The sequence below is a fragment of the Phycodurus eques genome, chromosome 1 (genome assembly GCF_024500275.1).
Source record: "Phycodurus eques isolate BA_2022a chromosome 1, UOR_Pequ_1.1, whole genome shotgun sequence".
Lineage (NCBI taxonomy): Eukaryota > Metazoa > Chordata > Actinopteri > Syngnathiformes > Syngnathidae > Phycodurus > Phycodurus eques.
The window spans coordinates 23,815,902-23,830,861 of NC_084525.1; the positions used below are offsets into that span (position 1 = coordinate 23,815,902).

Here is a 14,960-nt window from a genome sequence, read left to right on the forward strand (position 1 = left end):
CTAAAGATCACGGCACAATATACTCAACATCACCCCCACAACGCTCGTTTTACTTTGAAGTCGAATGGACGTAGCCGATCAGGATCAGTATCTTAAGGACAAAGATTATTTTTGGAGTCTGGGATACAAATCCGCTAATCCTTCCCTCCCATTGGGCAGATTAGCCAAGGCTACGGCGGCATGAGTACCAGACAGGATCAAGTTAGGACCAGGACGGAAGAGGAAAAAAGGAACAATCGATTAAATGGAAATCAGACATCATGTTGAACAGCAGAAGTGGGATGATCAGCTTCAGGCCATACATCTCGCAATGGCTGAAACTTACTAAAATACTAAGATTTGTTTTGAAAGTTTACACAGCAACCAAATTCGAAATGAAAGATGTTTACCTAGTGCTGTGTGATCCTGCTAACGAGCTGTAAGCTGATCGTCTGCAGGCTCTCTCTCGTACCTGACCTTTAACCCTATCTGACATACTGTACCAAGAACACTGCAGTTTCACAGACAGAAAATAACACTGTCCAACAACACATTTGTCAAAGATTTATCAGCTGATTTGGGCTAATTTTGATGTGCTGACTCCAAATATCACATTGGATTTGCTCAATCAGGTCAACTTTTTGAACTATGGCCACATTTCTGTTTATATGAACAGGTATTTTCGCTTTAAAGGTTCAAATAAATTGAACTTCATGCCCTGAATTTTGAACAATGACGACGTAACATTCAATTTACAGTAAGCATAGTTTATAACATTTGATTACCGTAATAAACCGTTAACAACTTGGCAAGAAAACCTGACCTGAGCAAGAGAAACTCATCTAATTTTCAGATTCAGCGATCCAAAATTGTCCTAAATCAGTTGAAAAAAAACAGACAATTTACACACACACAAAAAAAGTGTAATCAATCAGTCAAACATATGATCACAGTAAAACAATCAAGAAGGCTTCTAAATAATAATTGAATCATGTTTTATTGTCTACATGAAGAAAATTAATAAATACATAGCAAAGAAAAATACTGTACAATCATCAAATAATTTCAGCCTGTGCCTGACTCCTGTGAAGCCTCTGAATCAAGTGTCGGATCTCCTCACGTTTCTGCCGCACCTGTTGTCGTGGAAACCAGCGGCCCAAAAGGAGAGGTTGGTCAAAGTGCACCACAGGGTTCTAGGGAGCCAAAGATATAAATGTATTAATTGTGTGACACAGACTTGTGTTTGTTTCCGACAAAAATTTAAAACTGCTTGTTCTGAAGGAGTGCTAGCAGTTGCAGTTTTCTTTGAGCTACAGTACATCAGTACGACTTACTTTTACTCCTCACGTTTGAAAGCAGATGTCCACTTTCTACCCCTTACTTTGTAAAAAAATAAATAAAATAGGCCTGGAACTTTTTTTAACCGCCACTGACAACACATTTTACACACGCCGTAAATAGAAAGCTAAAGTCCCGAGGTTGAGCTCTTGACTGACTGACCGATTGAGATGTAAGGCAAAAACAGGAAATGAAATGCATGAAGCAGCGACCATTATTGACGACAGCAACAGATTCGGAGAAACAAGATATTCCCAATCCATGGCCATATTTAAAGGTCCCCTTCCATCACTGAGTTTTTATTTAATTTTGATAACCTTTTATGTTCTTTTATTGCGTTTTCATGATCATTTTGGTTGGAAATAACCAAAATGTCCTTTTTCAAGCTATTCTAGTTGGTCTTTTTCATCTGACATTGGATTTCCATTATTATGTGACATGTAAATGAGCTTCGCTCTGATTGGAGCGCTCATCTTCCTGTATTTAACTATGGAAAAGAGCTTGGCTCTGATTGGTCCATATCACAGCATCTGGTTCGGTGAAACGTTCAGACCCGTGTCCCCAGAAAGAGTTTGATCGGAGAAGTCATTTATACAAACCGAAGACGCATCCGCTTAATTTGCGCCACATTGATAGAGCATGCTAGGTAGCTCAACAAGAAAATGAGACATGTAACACGTTTGTTTTTTGTTTTTTTTATTATTTTCTTAGTATGAGTACTATGGAAGTTCATGAGAGAGAAACTATTGTTTTGTTTTGTTTCATTGTACCAACTTATCAAAAGGGGTATTGTATGTAATTGACAGTAAAAACTCTACTTTTGAACTTGGGTACATTTCAGTCTAGAGTTGTGTCACAACTATTTGGTAATTCATCGATCATCAAATTAATAGACAACTATTTTGATCATCGATAAATCGTTTAAAGCCATTGCTTAACTTAAAATAATAACAACAACAACAATAATAATAATAAATTGTCCTAATCCTCAGAGTCCAGCCTCTGAACAGTTAATATTCTCTGATTTCTTTAGTCCTGCACAAAAGCAGACATCATATTTGTGTGTAATCAAAATAAGATATTTGCAAACATCTGCTTTTAGTTTGTCAAACAATGTGTTATATCTTTTCTTATTTTCTGACCGTTTAGGACCACACCAGTAACTGAACCATTATCAATTCATGGAAAAAAATAGTTTAATCTATTCCAAGAATCATTATTTGCAACCTTAGTATCAGTAACCTGTAATTGACCTGTAGTTGAACCTGAAGCAGCCTCAGAAGTGCTTAGCGTACTAGTAGTTCTTCACACTAATCAGAACCAAAGCAATAGATCTCAGTTGCAAAAACATTGGTGAGTACATCACTCCCTCTTGTATCATACTGTTTAATTGTGTCCGAGAGCGAACCTCAACATCTTCATTTCCGCCACCTCCAGCTCTGCTTCCTGTTGTCTCTTCAGTGCCACTGTCTCTAATCCGTACATCATGGCTGGCCTCACCACTGTTTTATGAACTTTGCCCTTCATCCTAGCAGAGACTCTTCTGTCACATAACACACCTGACACCTTCCTCCACCCGTTCCAACCTGCTTGGACCCGTTTCTTCACTTCCTGACCACACTCACCACTGCTCTGGACGGTTGACCCCAAGTATTTCAAGTCCTCCACCCTTGCCATCTCTTCTCACTGTAGCCTCACTCTTCCCCCACCACGCTCCCATTCATGCACATATATTCTGTTTTACTTCGGCTAATCTTCATTCATCTGCTTTCCAGTGCATTCCTCCATCTTTCTAACTGTTCCTCCACCTGCTCCCTGCTTTCACTGCAGATCACAGTGTCATCTGCAAACATCATGGTCCACGGGGGATTCCAGTCTAACCTGTAATCTGTCAGCCTATCCATCACCACTGTAAACAGGAAGGGGCTCAGGGCTGATCCCTTATGCAGTCCCACCTCCACCTTAAATTCGTCTGTCACACCTACAGCACACCTCACCACTGTTCTGCTGCTATCGTACGTCCTGTATTATTCTATCATCCTTCTCTGCCCCTCCAGACTTCCGTATGCAGTACCACAGTTCCTCTCTGGGTACTCTGTCATAGGCTTTCTCGAGGTCTACAAAGACACAATGTAGCTCCTTCTGACCTTCTCTGCACTTTTCCATCAACATCCTCAAGGCAAATAATGCATCTGTGGTACTCTTTCTAGTCATTAAACCATAATAATCATTAATAAACAGTAATTGGAAAACAATGATTTTTCCAACTTTTGTGTAAAATAAATGTTTATCCGATTAATTAATCGATGGACTAATTGATAGAACAATAGAAGAATCGATTATAAAACTATTAAAAAGTGACAACCCTTTTTCAGTATGTACTTGTACTTTTACTTAATTACAGGAGTTGAATCAGTACTTCTACTCTTATCAGAGTCTTCTTTACATAAGTATCTGTACTTCTACATAAGTAAACAGTGTGAGTACTTTTGCCACCTCTACAGCACATACTGTCGCACATTAAGTGGTGCCTAGAGATTTGAGTAACCAACTTATGAGGCTTTTTTTTAGATAGGAGCCGTCGTCCTGCCGATTATTTGCTTTGCAGGCAAAACCTTTAGATATGAGCTCTGTATAGCGGCAGTGAATTTAACTCACTCCACAAGTAACGGTTTGGCAGAGAGTCAACAATTCTTCAAAAAAGAGGTTTCAAACTGTTTAATGCCACTCCCAGATAAGCTTTACTGTCAAACTGATCGATACTAATGTATTTAACAACCAAAGAAGTCTGCTAGCTTAATACGAACACATAATGGGAAACGCCATGGACGGGGTAATGAATAGCATCTAGGTGGCAGTGTTATTACGCTTTTGGGAATGGATATTCAAAGACAAACAGTGCATCCATACAAGTAGACAGACAACAAAACAATAATACAACAATATGTATTCTTTATCGTCTGTGAAAAACCACTAATATAACTGCAGTTTACAGTCACTTCCACGAATAACAAAAACAGGTTCATTTACATGTCACATTATACTGCCCCACAGTGGCCAAATCACACACACAAGAACGAGCCGCAATGAATTAGTCATCCACAGATTGTTTATTTATTGACATTCTTTAAGAGTTCTTATTGTGTATTTTTTTAAGTTAAATATTATAGTGCTATTTTCCTTCTTAAAAAAAGCTTTTTTTGGGGGGGCAGGAGCTGATTAATGGTATTTCCATTCCTTTCAATGAGTAAAGATGATTTGAGATAGTGTTTTGAATTACAAGCGTGGTCACGCAACGTATCTCAAGGCACCATTGTTCTTATGGTGAGTGCAAAAATGAAGCGAACGAATGTTATGGGATGCTCAAGGTAGCAACGTTGAGTGTGGTAATATGGTATCATCACCTGAAAGAAGCTCTCCACATACTGCAGCAGGTACAAACCGCAGTCGCTGCTGTTGTCCTGCTGTGGGACGCTGCAGCTGTAGCTGTGCATGCTGATTGAGGTGAAGACGCGATGTACCCCCCTACGTTCTTCCCACTCCACCTCCAGGTAGCTGTACACACAGTTAGTGCTCAGGTGAATTTTGCAATGTGACCACTGCTAAAGACTGTGAAGTGTCTTGCAGAAATGTATCCTGTTAGCATGCAGTTCCTTCTTCTTCTTCTTCCATAGAATACAGTGTATCAGCAAAGTGTTCAGAGCGCTTCGCTTTTCCCCCAATTTTTCCAACTCTTCTAACTCTAAAATGAAATACATTCTTCTTTTATAACAACATGATTTATTTTATCTTTTATACTGAAACAAAACACCTTATACATAAGTAGCCTTGGAATAAGGCTGTGACATAAAATACGAAAAAAGTGAAGCGCTCTAAATACTCTTAAATATTTTCCGTGTGCACTGTAAATCTATAGAATATATAGTAAATGCTCACTCTCGCAGTAGCTTGCAAACGTTTTCATGCTGCTGCACTTTCAGAGAGTCCATGACCAAGATGCATGGCCTGCAGGAAAACGGGGAACACGGTCAAATACAAATGATGCCACATGGGGCTGTACACTAATTTGGCAGAAGACTCACCGAGTCAACGTGACCTCCCTCATGCAACCTTGCGCTGTACATGGCTGCAAAAAGACATTGGATTTTAATCTTAGATCACACACTAACTGAAACACCAAACAGCAGGGGTATAACGATTACTTTTTACAATAATTCAATCAATCTACTTTTTAATATGATACGATTTGATTAAATTTTTTTCTTTCTTAATTGTAAAAACCTGACACCTGTGTATTCAATAAATACCTGGATACTGGTCAGTACTGGTGTAGGTTCCAAAGAGTACACTGTAGACAATACTGTACACTGAAGTCAAACTTACTGCTACTCATTGAAGAAACGAAGGGATTGAAATCAGTATCAGTCCAGAAAAAGTTATAAAGCCATTTCCAAGGCTTTGGGACTCCGGCGAACCTCAGACAGAGCGATTATCCACGAATGGACAAAACTGGGAGGAGTGGTGAACTTTCCCAGGAGTGGTAAGCGCTCTTGGGTTATTTGGCAGCTAAAACAAACCAAAATATACCACCAAGTCAACCACTAAATGGCTAGAAAAAAATGAATATGGGTGGGGATGGGAGAGTGGGGGGGTTTTTCCGGTCAAAGTCTGGATCTAAATCCAATTAAGATGCTGTGGTATGACCTTGCTCAAAAACCCTCCAATATAGTAGGGTTACAACAATCCTGTGAAGGTTGTGCCAGGATTTCTCCATAGCGATGCAGAAGACTACCACTAGTTTGCGCAAAGCCTTGATATCTGTTATTACTGCCAAGGGTGGCACAACTAGTTGTTAGGTTCAGGAGGCAGTTACTTTTTCACTAAAGAATATATAATATAAAGTAATATAAAATAATATTAATAAGAAAAATCATCATTAAGGAGCTGCACTTCGGTTTTCTTTGTGCAATATTAGAATTGGTGTGATAATCTGAAACATATAAGTGTGATAAATATACCAAAAGATTATTTGAAAAAAAATAAAAATAAATAAGGAAGGTCTTAAATACATTTTCACAGCACTTTATGTATAGTTCACATGCTCTGGCCAAAGAACACTTATCTACATATCTTTACATGTAAACTGTGTATAACCTACTTTTTGTTTCGCAAACACTAAGTGTCTCACTACAATGAGTGTAACAGAGTAAGTTGAGACACGATTAGTTTTATTTCTTTCTTAATATTGATAAACAACTGATAATTGACTTGCAGTTGAAATATATCAGATATGCCCCCCAAAAAGGGACCATTTGCTGAGGCTTTATCGATGCATGCGGTTGGATTGTAAGAACATAAATTGATATATAAATATCAATTAATTGGTGAATCCTTCCACCCCTGCTCGTTTGTCTGTTATATTTACCGGCGGCTGCTCTGATCTCATACTGAGGAGCTTGGTTCCACCTAAGACAAGAGATCACATGTTAAAGTGCCACTCTGTGTTGTCGTGTCATGTATGCAGCTGCTGAAGGGTGTACCAGTCCATTGAAACACGGCTAGTAAATGTGCTTAGTGCTTACTTGTACGCTGCTCATAATGAGTGCCAGCCTGACCTGGGAAACAAATCACCGCCAGGAACCAGTGAGCTCTGTAGGAAGTACCCAGTCAGGTGTGAACAGAAAGAAGGGACTAGGATAAATGTTTCAGGGATTTCTTTCCAACATTACTTACTCCTTATTGATGGGCACAAACAGGAAGTCTTTAGTGAAAATGTCAACATGGCGAGTCCATGTCTTCACCCTCTGGTGCCTCATGTACTGATCTCTGATAACAAAATCATTGCATTCTATTCCCATTTGTGGTTACATTTCCATTTCCTTATTCAACATGACAAGTTTTTTCTTACGGGGCGACAGCAGCCCCCTCACTGGAGATTTGCCGACTGCTGAGGTGTTTAAAGAAGAAACTACTGAAGATGTGACTCCGCTCAGCCACGGCTCGGCCACCACCCTCCAGGAGGAGGAATCTGGGTGAAGACACCAGTCACTGGAGGCAGGCAATAACTGTTTTGTATGATTTGACACTTTCTGTTGACTCACTTGAGGTAAAAGTCTATGATGACATCATTAAGGAACTGGCCACTTTCCAGACAGGCCAAGTCCTCCTTTGTCACTGTGATCCGGCCTTTGGAGGGTGCCGCCGGATACTGAATTAACCTGTCCGCAAAACAATGTCACACAGTCATAAAACACTTTAAATATTGGTTGTACACTTGTGTTGTCAAACATATGGACAGTAGGCCAAAATCAGGTCGCTAGGGGGTTCATTCCACCCTGCCAGATGAATTTGAAAGTGAAAAAAACAATGTAGCAACCTTGAGTGATGTGTTAAGAGTTCTATAATTACTGACTGTCTATGAGGCCATTAATGTGAATAAACTGTGTCCTGACTTGTGAATGGATGAGAAAGCCAAGTACGCTAGAAGAGAACAGAAGATTGAACAGAAAGCCAATTTTCTCATTTCGGCGTAGTTACACCCGACAGTGATTGTTGATGACGGTTGATCAACCACCTTGTCATCTTCTCAGCGGCTGATTAGATCACACAATACATAAGAAATTGTGGATGCGTGAGGTGGTTTCAGTAGCCGCTGTGACTGAACAGTGTTCAGTTCATAACAGCACCAGCTGTGGTAATAGTAGTTAGCCGTTCTCATACATTTAAAATATAGTCATTCTTACTTTAATTTGTACAGTTTTTAATGCAATTCAGGTTTTGAGAAGTATTATGCACTTTTAGAAAATGGTGAGGAAATAATTCAGAAGTGCCATTCCATATTTTTCAGTTCCAAATACCTGTGACTTTAAAGTTTTGTTCCTTTATTTTATACAATCACTGTGATCAGATTTAACACACACAAAAACATGGTAACATGAAATAAATTGCATGTTTTTCTTAAGAAATCTGAGGTTGTTGTTAATGTTTTGTAAAAGGACGTTTCATTAAAGATTTTCCTCATGTACTAATGAAAAACACCAGCTTATTATGCAATGATTTTACTGACCCAGCCCACTTAACATCAAGTTAGGCTGTATGTGAGCCCTGAACTACAATGAGTTTGACACCCCTGTTAAACCAGATGCTGGTAAAGTGCAGTCAGTGTTTGACCTGCTGGCCACCTCCAAAGCAGATGCCTGATTTCTGGAGCTTCTTCTCAGCGGATTGGACATCTCCTGGTACACAAACACAATCACACGTGAGAGGTGGACCATCCCCTGCACACCGGTGACGGGAACGAGAAGACAAGACAAGACGTTAGTCTTACCGGCAACTGGCCCAGCAGACGAAGGAGGTGTTCGTCCAGTGGGGCGGGGCAGCTGTGGATGAGCAACAGCCCATCAGTCCAGTCCAGGGGGGAGGTCAGCCCCCCTCCTGAGGAGGAGCGGCCTTCCCTGAACTCCGTCATCTCCAACATAGATGCCAACAGTGCAGCCTGGGAGTCAGGAAGCTGCTCTGCCATCACCAGTAGAAGGATGGAGCATGGTTGGCCTTTGACCCCAGGGAGAACAGTTTAATAATTAATACTTCATATGGGCCACAGAACTATATTTTTGATGCAGAAAATTAATTGTATCTGTTTACACTGGAGACAGCAGATGATTCTCGTTGATTCGTCAAGCAGTTGGCAACCAGTTAATAGTAACAGTCTTCAGTACACGGAGCTATTTTACGCATTACAGTAGTTTTGAATGTAAAATAAAAATTAATGAGTCAGTGTGCAGGCCTCCACCAAATCTGAACAATTATAAACATATTTTAACTGACTTCCACAGAGCTTATGAAAGGCTTTGGAAGAACCCAATACTATATGTATGTACAGTGGATTTAAAAGGTCTACACACCCCTGTTCAAATACCAGGATTTTCTTTTTCAGATGCCTGAACACTGACTACTATTTCAGACTGTTCATAAATCCCTACACCTTAACTAAGGCCCCAGTTTTAGCATGATGCAGCCACAACATGCTTTACTGTTGGTATGGTGTTCTTTTGGACAAAATGTACAATCATGGACAAAATGTACAACTTTGTTTCATAGGGCCATAACATATTTCGTATTTTGTGTTGATAGTTGTTTATTTTTATTTTCCAGCTGTACAGGTTGAAACAGCATGTCAACTGTCACACAAACATGGTGAGCAGGGTGGGTGACAATTTAATAATCTGACGACTCCTCGTAATTTTACCTGGGGCACTGGTATTCTGGATGAGGGCTATCTCCCTGTGCAGCACGTTGGCCTGAGCATCCGTCACCCACAGGAAGAGGAGCGACGGCGCGGGCCCTACCACCTCATCTAGCAGAGTCCCATCCAGAGCTACACCGCCATCCCATAAACCATAGCCTAGCATTTGTGACGCAACCACAGTCACCTCGCTTTCTTCCACTCCTGCGGGACAGAGGCACCAGCACATCAGACATTCTGACACACAAGTTCTCAATTTTGAGGAAATGTTTGGTACCTTTAAGCGGGAGAACAATTCCGCTGGATGTAATCTGGACACAAAAACAGTCTCATTAGACCCTTATTTATTCTCACTCACTTGTTTTAAGTCAAAGATAGACAACCAACAAATGTCTGTCCCATTACTGACAATGTGTCACCTGTCAGTTCCCAACAGGAAACTTGTCTGGAAACCTGTCACTTCTTTTCCCAGGTTGCACACTATTTGGCGACTTTACACCTCACCTTCATCTTCCCACTGGCATCAGAATGCATCAAGCCAATGTCAAGCGACAAAAAGTCCAGCTCCAGGAAGGACGGCAGCTGCAGGTCTCCTCCTTGTGTCTGATGAGGTATTTGATTCCGATGAGGAGTCTGGTAAATCTGGCTGCCCTCATCACGTTCATCCGCCTCGTCGTCTTCACTGGATAAAACAACTGGAAGAACAGAATCATTGAGACACAAGATGTCTGTATCAAGAAACGTGGTGGCAGAGTTTGCTCAGGACTCACTGGGCTCCGACCGAGTTGGTTTCCTGCTACGAGGATAAAGGTCAGCCACCCTACTCGTTTTCTTCCTCCGGCAAAAGGCCATCCATATCTTTCTCTCGTCCTCTCCTGGCTCCTCATTTGACTTGCTCCTGTTGGACTTCCTGTTGAGGATTCGATCAGCATGAGCTTTTGTCTCTCGTGACGAAGACGCTTCATTTGTAGTTGAAGTAGACTTAGAAGAGGGGGTAAGGAAGAAAGATCAATTTTAGAAAACATTTCCACTGACTACACCACATAACTGATTACATGATTTTAATCATCACCTCCTGCATAATATCAGCTTTTTGTAGTGTTTTATATGCCTGCAAAGAGGAACTCAAACTCCCATTCTCCAGCTGCCCTCTCAGCGAGTCATACGCCACCACAAATACACACTTATCAGGTGAAAAAACACCTGTAGGAGAAAAGGGCCGCATTTTAAGCTATCCAAACTTTTAATTGGATTATAACATGACCAGACAAACATACTTTTGCCAATATAGTCACTCTTCTGTGGAGGAAGACACTCTGAAACAGGCTGGAGATAATGATCTGAGGGGCGCTTTGGGCGCCATCTAGTGGACGAAATGGATAACAGGAGCTTGGTGAAAACAATCCTCTGTACAAGTATTTTCGGTGAGAAATATTTAGCTAAATAAAACTGCTAAAATAGTATTGTCCGCATGTACAACACTGTTCAAGCAAGTCAAGTGCATTTAAAAATAAAAGGGAAGAGAAGAACATACAGTATTTCACTTTCCACTTTACATAAAGAGGATTTCTTAATGCAAAGCATAGATAACATTATTTTCCGAATTAGGATTTAAAACAATGTACATCAGTTAAAAGGGTCAACCTGTGCAATTGTCCGCTTATTAAATTTACAGTAAAATAATGTTTGTAATAATATAAATACATATTAAAATAGACATGATATGATTTTACGTTTGAAGATACTTCGCGTTTGGCTGTATTGCTGAGTGTGTAGCGCTAACTCGTCTCACTGATGATGTTGTGGCTTCGAAGGTTAAGCACAATGCGATTTGGCTTCAGCCAACACTTTTCTGGGCAGGCATCTACTGTGTAATTTCAAATTCAAAATTACTATACATTACTTATATTACTTGTTACTTAATATTTATTTCGTAAATATTTCAGTCTGTATGAATGAACATTCATAGGTGTGTATTCATTCAAGTCTCTTCAATCAACTACAGTACAGTATTGCACATTTCCCCACTGTGGGACTAATAAAGGTTATATCTAATCTTTTCTTATAACCCTGCTATTCATGGGGGAAAGGGACCTTATAACTTTTGAAAATGTAATATATACCACAAACTATGATCCAAATACTGTTGTATCATTTCAAAAATTATCTTACAACTTTACCCCTAAAAATAAATGGCTTAAACATGGAATGCACTGCAAGTGTGTGTGTATGGTGCCTTAGCAACCCATTAAAAAATAAACAGTTAAGCAACTATTAAACCTCCAGCGGTCGTTAACGTGAGCTTTTTGATAGCCATTAAGCAGAGCATAAACATACACATAAATCAAAGACTGTCTGTCTGTTATTTCCACTAACGACCCAGGCTAACCTTAACAAAGCTCTTAGAAAAGTAAATATGTATCACTTCAACATACTTCCTTAACATAAATTACTATTTTCATATTAGCTGAGGTTTTGGTGCCCACTTGTAGCATCTTAGGGTGTTTTGGAAAGAGCACAAGAACCACAAATAGGTGATTTTTTTTTTTTAAGCAAATATGTGAAGAAAGGTTTCACCCAAAAAAAATGCAGATATGTAAATTCGTGAATAGCAAACGCATACATGGTTCACTGTATTACAACTACTATACACAAACCCACCTGTGTAACATGGGGGACGCAGCTTCCGTTGACCCGTGTGATTGGCTGTTACTGCCCCCTGCTGCTGTGTGACTGGTCGTGGATGTTTCTCTGGGCGGTCTCCCCAGTCCCATCAGCATTTTGACAACGTCTTTAAAATACAGCTTACCATGCGCCCTGTCACAAACAAAAGAAACGCTCAAGTACTCTCGCCCGCTTATCATTTATTGTTATACGCGCTCTCCTGACCTCTGGCGATGGAGGCGGCCATGACTCCACCCGCGCACAGATTTCTGATCATAAACACAAATTTTAAAAAAGAAACAACAAAAAAAGCGCCAACTCTTGGGTGCAATAGAGGCAACGAACGCCTTCTTTGAAAAAAGATCACCTTGACGTTAAGCACGGAGATCTGCGGTGAGTTTGGCCGTTGGTGGGTGGAGTCAGAGTCTTCGATCGACGTCCTCTTGGAGATTCTAAAAGAAGACGTCATTTAGTGACAAATATTGAAGTATTTACACACACTCGGTCTCTTTGTCACTATTTAATGTTACGCTATTTTGTCTCCGAACTTGGCTGAGCGTGGCTTTAACGTTCGTCCAAATAATATCAAAACTTCCTTTACAAAATAAAGGACAAAGCTACCCAAAGGAGTAACGACCAGAGTTAGATAAATCAGGGCACACGCAACGTCAAAATGCATCAACATCCTCCACTAGAATCCACTAAAACGTTGCCCAAAAGAAGCAGCCGAATGACTACTGCACATACTTCCCCATCTTGAGAAACTCCGTTCGTCCATTAGCGTTTTGCAGAGAGGAACTTAAACGGCTCCAACGGTGAACTTTTAATGAGACCAACCTACTGTCTGCTGCTGACAACCCCAAGCTAGCTCGCGAGCTCTATCTACCCAAGCCGGTTAGCCTGGTTAGCCGGCCAGCGAGTCTCTAGCTAGTAGGCCCGGCAAGTGATCTGCTCTCGTTCGACGTTCCCAAAACAGTAAAGTCGAAGGACGTACCCCACACTTAACACGTTTGTGGCTCGTGAAAGGTTACAACTTGATTCCCAAACATGTTAAAAAGCAGCTTTATTGTCCTCCACAAATTCAGCTGCACGTTACGTAAACAACGTTCGTAATTTACGTAGATTCACTACGTCAATGACGTTGAAACGTTTTGGACCAACAGTGTCTAACTCATTTGAGTTCAGAGTCCACATTCACCCCAATTTGATCTCAAGTAGGCCGGAGCGATATATTTGTGGCCTAATAAGCAATACGACGACGAATTCCAATGGTTGCCAGACAATCACAGGGCAATAAATCAAAGTGTGAGCAACAAATCAATTTAAATTTACACACATTTTCAGTTTTGCGGTTTCGAAAAAGGGTTGCTGTTGTCCCAAAAATGTTGACAAAGCATCTTAGGAAGAAAAAAGAAAAATGCATAGAACAATTGTGTATGCAAAGTAAAACATCTGTAGGGAATAATGAATAGCCATTTGCAGTAACAACATACACAGGCCCTTTCCAAAAAACAAAAACAAAATATTTAATATCATGGAAAAGTTTCATAATTCCATTCAAAAAGTTAAACTTTCATAGATTATAGATTCGGGGCCCACAAGTTAAACAATTTCAAGTATTTATTTGTTAATTTTTACATAATTTGGGTTTCCAGCTCATAAAATTGAAAAAGAATTAGAAGACTGTGAAGAAAGTACCTTATACTTCTGTATTTGTGGGAAAAAAAGAGAAATTAGGGTCACATTAAATCAATCAAAATATGGTACTTTCAAAACGACATGTTAATCTACAATACTTGGTTGGGAATCCCTTTGCTTTCATCACTGCCTCGATGCGCCGTGGCATTGAGGCAATCAGCCTTTAGCATTGCCTGGGAGTTGTGTAAATTCATATTCCCTTGATGCTGTCAGTTTTTTGGGTCTGGTGCCTCTCATTTTCTTCTTAATAATACCCCATAGATTCTCAATGGGGTTTAGATCCCTTTTTGAATGGAATTATGGAAATAAATACACTTTTCCATGATATTCAAATTTTATTACTCTACTTTTTTTCCTTTTCTTCATCCTCTGGTATGTTTTTTCATTTTGCGTGCCCTGATCGATAACTTTGCTTCATTTTTGTTGTACTGTAGAGACATATTTCCAACAAACCGGCCCAGTTAGGGAGTTCTCCAATACCTAATGTGTCATTGCCATGACTGATTAGATTATTAATCTAATACTAATATTAATTAATTAATATTAAATGAGCTCCTAAACTCTAGACAGACCCCTGTACATTTCATTCAGGTCTGCACTAATTCTGCTGGATACTGAGCCATGGCGAAAGCAAAACAACTGTCAAAGGACCTGCGAGAAAAGGTAGTTGAACTTTATAAATCAGGAAAAAAGATATCTAAAGATATCTAAATATTTAAAACCCGCAATCAGTAGTATTAAAAGTGATAAAGAAATGGAAAATTAGTGGTTCTGTTGATTCATATCAAGCCACGGTCAGATAAACTAACAAACATTTCAGCCACAACTACTAGGAAAATTGTTCGGGATGTAAAAAAAAACATTGAAAACTTCCATCCATCCATCCATTTTCTGAGCCACTTCTCCTCATTAGGGTTGCGGGCGCGCTGGAGCCCATCCCAGCCAACATCGGGCAGGAGGCGGGGTACACCCTGGTTGCCAGCCAATCGCAGGGCACATATAAACAAACAACCATTCGCACTCACATTCACACCTA

The 14,960-nt window shown here is 40.1% G+C and overlaps 1 protein-coding gene across 3 annotated transcripts; it reads right to left on the bottom strand.

The window, feature by feature from the left end:
* Positions 1 to 984: 984 nt before the first annotated feature.
* LOC133406366 (sentrin-specific protease 7-like) lies at positions 985 to 13,327 on the bottom strand. Of its 3 annotated transcripts, XM_061683931.1 has the most exons (21): positions 12,974 to 13,171; positions 12,594 to 12,678; positions 12,452 to 12,495; positions 12,224 to 12,379; positions 10,840 to 10,925; positions 10,635 to 10,765; positions 10,333 to 10,543; positions 10,067 to 10,257; positions 9,840 to 9,873; positions 9,566 to 9,766; positions 8,645 to 8,868; positions 8,488 to 8,552; positions 7,419 to 7,535; positions 7,226 to 7,345; positions 7,051 to 7,143; positions 6,900 to 6,967; positions 6,743 to 6,783; positions 5,400 to 5,443; positions 5,254 to 5,322; positions 4,722 to 4,872; positions 985 to 1,172 (listed from the first exon to the last, which is right to left on the bottom strand). In XM_061683931.1, the coding sequence occupies exons 1-21, from the start codon at positions 12,979 to 12,981 to the stop codon at positions 1,035 to 1,037; spliced, it is 2,277 nt and encodes a 758-aa protein (XP_061539915.1). In that variant the 5' UTR covers positions 12,982 to 13,171; the 3' UTR covers positions 985 to 1,034. The 3 variants fall into 3 exon arrangements, with proteins under 3 accessions (XP_061539915.1, XP_061539923.1, XP_061539933.1); XM_061683939.1 differs by lacking the exon at positions 12,974 to 13,171 and adding an exon at positions 13,221 to 13,327 and having other exon boundaries at positions 12,452 to 12,678; XM_061683949.1 differs by lacking the exons at positions 10,635 to 10,765; positions 10,840 to 10,925 and having other exon boundaries at positions 10,333 to 10,472; positions 12,974 to 13,170.
* Between the last annotated feature and the right edge of the window lie 1,633 nt (positions 13,328 to 14,960).

Bases quoted from the DNA above. Each gene is read 5' to 3' on its own strand.
- LOC133406366 (XM_061683931.1), bottom strand. The intron at 7,144-7,225 runs GTAAGAAAAAAC...TTTTGTTATCAG, and splicing joins GAGGGGGCTGCTGTCGCCCC to AGATCAGTACATGAGGCACC. The intron at 5,444-6,742 runs GTAAATATAACA...GTCTTTTTGCAG, and splicing joins TGAGATCAGAGCAGCCGCCG to CCATGTACAGCGCAAGGTTG.